This window comes from Rhipicephalus sanguineus, chromosome 3 (assembly GCF_013339695.2).
Source record: "Rhipicephalus sanguineus isolate Rsan-2018 chromosome 3, BIME_Rsan_1.4, whole genome shotgun sequence".
Classification (NCBI taxonomy): Eukaryota; Metazoa; Arthropoda; class Arachnida; order Ixodida; family Ixodidae; genus Rhipicephalus; species Rhipicephalus sanguineus.
This window is the reverse complement of record NC_051178.1, coordinates 86,914,350-86,920,333: the sequence shown is the minus strand read 5'-3', so window position 1 is coordinate 86,920,333 and position 5,984 is coordinate 86,914,350. Positions and strand designations below refer to the sequence as shown.

Sequence of the window (5,984 nt, the reverse complement as noted above, 5' to 3'; positions counted from 1 at the left end):
AGAGACAAAGCAGAGCATCGGAATAGATGTTGAAAGTGGAATGAAGGAGGTTTCCGTTGCTCAGAAGTACGGCATTGCTGCCACAAAAATGTCGGCTATTTGGAAAAACAGAGAGAAGGTGCAACAGCAGCTTCAAGGGGATGCTGGATCTCTCGCAAGAAAGCGAATTCGTGTATCAAAATATGAAGACGTGGACGCCGCTTTGTACAAGTAGTTTTGCGAGGTGCGAGCCCAAAATGTACTTGTGAGCGGTTCGATACTGCAAGCGAAAGCCAGGTCATTTGCCACCTTACTGGGAATTGATGGCTTCAACCCGTTAAACAGGTAGATACAGTGCTTTAAGGACCGACATGGAATCAGCTATCGTGTTATCTCCAGGGAGAGTGCAGAAGTCTATGACTCGGCTGTTCAGGCGTGGCTCAATGTAAACGTTGAAACCATGCTGTCTAAGTACGCCGAGAGGGACATTTACAATGCGGACAAGGCTGGTGTATTTTATAATCTCCTTCCAAACCGAACTTTCACACTGCCCCACAAGCACTGCTCCGGCAGAAAGGCTTCAAAGGAGCATTTTACTGTTCTCTTCTGAGCCAATATGGATGGCAGCGACAAGAGGCGCTTGACGTGGTGAGCCTCAACTTCTTGCCCGCAAATACGACTGCCAAGAGCCAGCCAATGGACCAAGGCGTGATTGCAGCAGTGAAGGCACATTATAAAAGGCTCATATGCGAAAGGCTGCTGATAAACATTCAGTGAGATGAACCAATGAAGGTTCATCTGCGTAACGCCATTGAAATGGTCACGGCATCTTGGTGGCAGACAAAACCATCGACCATCGCCAAGTGCTTCACTAAGGCTGGGTTCGTTCGCAACACCGCAGCCTGCAATCAGGATACAACGAGCAACGATGACGACGAAGCCATCGACGTGGATGATGTGTGGTCGGACCTAATGAGAAATAACATTGTTGATCAGGACGACACCTCCGAAGGCTTTGTGAACGACGACTGCGACGACATTGTCTGTGAACAAGCAGACACGGACGAGGCAATCAAGGCAGCTGTGCAGGATCGTGGTGACGAGGTATCGGACGACGATACCAATGAGGAGGACCGCACACCAGAACTTTCATCCAGGGATGCTCTGGATTATGTCAGTAAACTTAAGGTGTTTTGTGCACAGAACTTGAGCGAGAAAGCTCTCCAGTATATCATCGCCGTTGAAGACTAAATGGTGCACAATGCTGTGAAGGCTCGGTGCCCGACAAAGATAACAGCATTTTTCCACTGAAAAATAAATTTTTGTTTGTTTGGTGTGCATTCTAATGCCTTATTGCGTGTTGCTTTGTCAAAGGCTTATTGAAGGTGAGTTTACAATAGTACCAGCATATAAACAAGCTTCTAAAGTGACGTTTTCGTTATAGTGCGGTACCGCTTATAATGAGGACTTTCCCGGCTCCTGCGACCTACAGTGCAGTCTACTTAAAACGATACCACATATAACGATTTATCGGTTATAACAATGGGTCGAGTTAAGTGTGTCAACTTATGTAACGATATGTTATTGGCCGCATATCGGATATAACGATCAAAATTTGCCGTCTGGGCGGCATTTTCTGTGTATACAGTCGCCGACCGTTTATTCAGACGCCGAAAATTCGGACATGCCCGTTTATTCGCACATCTTCGTGGCACCGCCACTCGCCCCATTGAACCTAATGTAAACTCACGACCGAAAATTCGGACGCCCCGCTGTGCGCCGTTTGATTATTCGGACTCAGTTTGACTGACCGGATGCGTCGCCGTACGCCAAGACACGCTGACAGCGACGTTGACAATACGTTTGCTAGGTTGCCAGCATTGATATGCTGCACTAGCTATGGCTGGACGTCGGGCCATTGTCAAAATGCACGCAGAAATAGCCATTGCCGATCTCGAAGGCTATGTTTGGCGACACGTTTTTTTTTTTGTTTTAGCCAGTCGAGCGGCCAAGCCAAGCCACCTACGGAGTCTGTTCGCTGTGGCGTTTGGCGTGTGTCAGCATGTCAGTGGTGTCAGTCAGTTGCTTCTGCGGCTAGGCCTGGTTCGTCTTGTTCTCTGTGTTCTCGTCTCTTGTGTGTTCCGTGGCGTGCTGAAATGGCTCCGATGCCGCCCGTTGCTGCACCGTCGGGAGTGAAGAAACGCGGCCAACGTGGGAGCTACAAGACGCTCACGATGGCGAAGAAAGCGGAGATAATTCGCCAGGTAGAAGGCGGCCGACCTCAGTCTGAAGTTGCTCGGGAATTTTCCGTTTCCAAGCAAACCGTCTCGGACTACCTCAAGCAGAAGGCTAAGATCCTGGAGGCAGCTGAGAAAGCATCTGCGGGTATGCAGAAAAATTTCCGGGACGGCAGCCACCCGCAGCTTGAAGAGGCGCTGAGCATGTGGTTGAGTGCCACGGTGGCTAGGAAAATACCCGTGTCTGGCGATCTGCTGAGACAGAAAGCAGAGACGCTCGCCCTGCGCATGGGTATTACCGGCTGCAAGTTCAGTGACGGCTGGTTGCGCAACTTTAAGAAAAGGTATGACCTGGCCTTCAAGCGAATGTGTGGCGAGAGTGGTTCCGTCGACCAAACGCTCGTGACCAACTACCGCGCCGACAAGCTATGCGCACTGCTGCGCCAGTATCCACCAGAAAACGTCTTTAATTGTGACGAGACTGGACTTTTCTATAAGATGCTGCCCGACAAGACGTTAGCTTTGTCTGGCGAACCCTGTCATGGGGGGAAGCATAGCAAGGAGCGACTGACAGTTGTTGTAGGAGGCAACATGACGGGGACGGAGAAACTTCCGCTCCTTGTGATAGGGAAATCAAAGAATCCGAGATGTTTTAAAGGCGTCAAATCACTCCCTGTGTGGCATGAAGCAAATTCGAAGGCGTGGATTACGCAAAACCTCTTCGAACAGTACCTTCGCAAGCTCGACCGCCGGTACAAACAGCAAAATCGCAAGGTGCTGATGTTCGTCGACAACTGCGGTGCCCATGGGCATATCGACAACTTGAAGGCTATGACAGTGGAGTTTTTGCCGCCTAACACGACAAGCGTGTTGCAGCCCATGGACCAGGGCGTGATCAAAAACTTGAAAGTTCATTACCGGTCGCGCCTCCTGAATCGTATGCTGTTATGCGTCGACAGTAACAAAAACTACGTCGTAGATGTTCTGACGGCCATCAGCATGTTGTCCGATGCCTGGAAGTCAGTGACTCAGGAAACGATCCACAACTGCTTCCGCCACGCAGGATTTATGACTGGGATTGAGGACAGTGCCAGAACCCTGCGGTTGAGAGTCCGCCTACCGCAGCAGCGGACATTTTGGACGACCTCCGTGCTAGCGGGGTCGATGTGGGGGCGGGTACGTTTGAAGAGTTCGCGAACTTCGACAGTGCCGTTTTGCCTTGCGCAGAGTTGGACGATGACGAGATCGTCTGTCAGGTCTGCAAGCCGGCGCTGGCGGACAGTGACTCCGACGATGACGCGCCGCCCGCACCACAACCATCAAATGCGGACTTAGCGCAGGCCATATCGATGCTGTTGTCTGTCTACAGCGACGGCCAGACACTTGCAGAGGTACAGGCCGACGTGGTCGCGCGTAAGCGTGCGTGTGTGCAGACGCGCATAGCCAGTTTTTTCGGGCAATCGGGCCAATGAAAGTGCTTTTTTTCGAGTGAATCTGTTTTTTCGGATTCCCGATTATTCGGACTTTTCGGCGGTTCCCGTCGAGTCCAAAAAAACGGTCGGCGACTGTAATAATCGTCACATTTGCGTTTCCAAGTTCCCCTGAAACGAATGATGGCAAGACGGGGCGAAACATTTACCAACGCGAGTTTGTATCTGCCGCCATTTCCGCGCTGCGTGTCCCGCCCGCGCAGCCCACGCGCCGAGTGCTATCGCGAGCTTGCGCAGCGTGCCACAAGATGGTGCTAGCCGCTTCACATTGGCGTGCCTCGGCACTTGCACGTGGCCCACAATCGCACTAAAAGGAGAGGGAGAAAAAAGAAAAAAAAAAAGGCGAAAAGCAAGTTGTCGCGACTGTGCCGCCCGTCCTTCACTCAGTCTCTTTATGCGAGAGGCGGCCGAAGCAAGTAGCCCCTCATGAAATCAGCGGACATCCTTGAAGATGGCACCAGTCAAGCGCAAAGCTGTGTCACTTGACAAAAAGTTGCAAATATTGCAGGATTCTCGGCACAGCTTCAAGGTGAGCGCCCTCTTGAAGAAGTACGAGCTTGCCTAGTCGACAATATCCACCATTTTGAAAACTGGGAGCACAGCGATTGCCAAGGCCGGAACGAGTGGCCACGCCAACCAGCGGAAAAGGGTTAGGGAGCCTCTGTACACCGACATCGAAAAGCCGCTGTGCCATTGGTTTCTGACCACTTGTACCCATAACATGCCCATTAGTGGGCCAATACTTGCTGCAAAGGCTAAAAATTTCGGCTTTCTTCTCGGACGGCCAGATTTTGAGCCTGGAGCAGGCTGGATACAGCGTTTTAAAGATCGACACGGCATTGTTTATAAAAACATGGTAGGAAAAGCGGCGTCGTTGGATTCCCAGGCAAAACAGGAGTGGCCACTGGAAAAGCTGCCTGGCGTCCTGGAGGGCTATGCGGACAAGGACGTGTACAACTGCAATGAGACCGCTATTTTTTTTTTCAAATGATGCCATCAAAAACACACGCACTAAAAGGCGAACCATGCCCCAGCGGGAAGCATTCTAAGCTGAGGATGACAGTGTTGCTGTGCACAAACTTGGGCGGGAGCCACCGCCTCAAGCCCTTCGTGATCAGGTTATCAAAAAAACAGACATGCTTTAAAAACCAGCATATTGCGGTCCGCTATCGCACCAACAAGAAGGCGTGGATGACCCGTCAACTGTTCAAGGAATGGCTGGTCGAGGTGGGCGAGATAATAGAAGGTCAAGGCAGAAAAGTGGTGTTGCTACTTGACAACTGTAGCACACACGCCATCAGCCCCAAGCTAACATCTATCGAACTGATGTTTCTACCTCCGAATACGACGCCAAGTCTGCAGCCGCTGGATGCTGGTATCATAGCTAACGTTGAAGCTTTGTATTGGCTGCGCATGCTGCAGTGCCTGATATTGGTCATTGACCGCTCAGCTCCTGGCATGTCGGCCAACGCAGAGTTGAAGATCAGCCTTCTGAAGGCCGTGTGCTTCGTGTATGGGGCTTGGTACAAGGTGAAACAGTCCACGATCAGCAACTGTTTCAAGAAGGTGGGCTTCGTGCGCCATGATGAAAATTCCTCGCCTGCTGATAGCGCAGCCAACACAGCTAAGCCGCAAACCTGGCCAAGCTCTGGGCGCACTTCGCTGGTTGCGACACAGGTGCTGTGTCGAACGAGTTTTTGACGGCAGATTGTGCTGCATCATCCTGCGAAGAAGTCACAGACGAGGCAATCGTCGGGAATGTGTTGCCGTGGCAGACGACAGCGTTGAGCGACGGCAGTAGCAACAGTGACAACGAGGCTGGCAGTGGCACTTTGGCCCCGACCTCCATGTCCACAAAAAGTGCACTGTCATCGATCGACTCGTTGGTTGACTTTATGCACTCTAAAGGACTGTCGGAAGTGTTCTCACAGCAGCTGGAAGCCATGTGCGCCGCAGTCGTGAAGCTGTGACTGCTGCGAAAGCAGGCGAAAATATCAACTATTTAGGTGAGCCTAAAGCTTGACACTCTCGTTGGAGCTTAAAATAAAGCTTTGTTTTTGACATCCTGCTTTCTATAACATCTATTCTTTAGTGCAAGTGGTAAATTCGGGATCGGAGCTACAAAGGTACGTTCGGCGCGTTTTTTTTTTCTTTTGTTTTTTTTTAACGGCAGTCCAGATATAGTGATCACCGGTCATAATCATATTTTTCGTTTTTCGCTATATCGTTATAAGTGGACTGCACTGTACGTTATAAGCAGTCTATGCTGTATTGGTAT

At 50.8% G+C, this 5,984-nt stretch overlaps 1 protein-coding gene and 1 pseudogene across 1 annotated transcript; both read left to right on the top strand.

Annotated features, from left to right (window-relative positions):
- Nucleotides 1–2,135: 2,135 nt before the first annotated feature.
- Nucleotides 2,136–3,688, top strand: LOC119385635 (tigger transposable element-derived protein 4-like). Its single transcript, XM_049414048.1, has 2 exons — nt 2,136–3,153; nt 3,444–3,688. Exons 1-2 carry the CDS (start codon nt 2,136–2,138, stop codon nt 3,686–3,688), a joined length of 1,263 nt encoding a protein of 420 aa, XP_049270005.1.
- A 189-nt stretch (nt 3,689–3,877) lies between these two features.
- On the top strand, nt 3,878–5,712 carry LOC119385634 (tigger transposable element-derived protein 4-like; annotated as a pseudogene).
- The last annotated feature ends 272 nt before the right edge of the window (nt 5,713–5,984 follow it).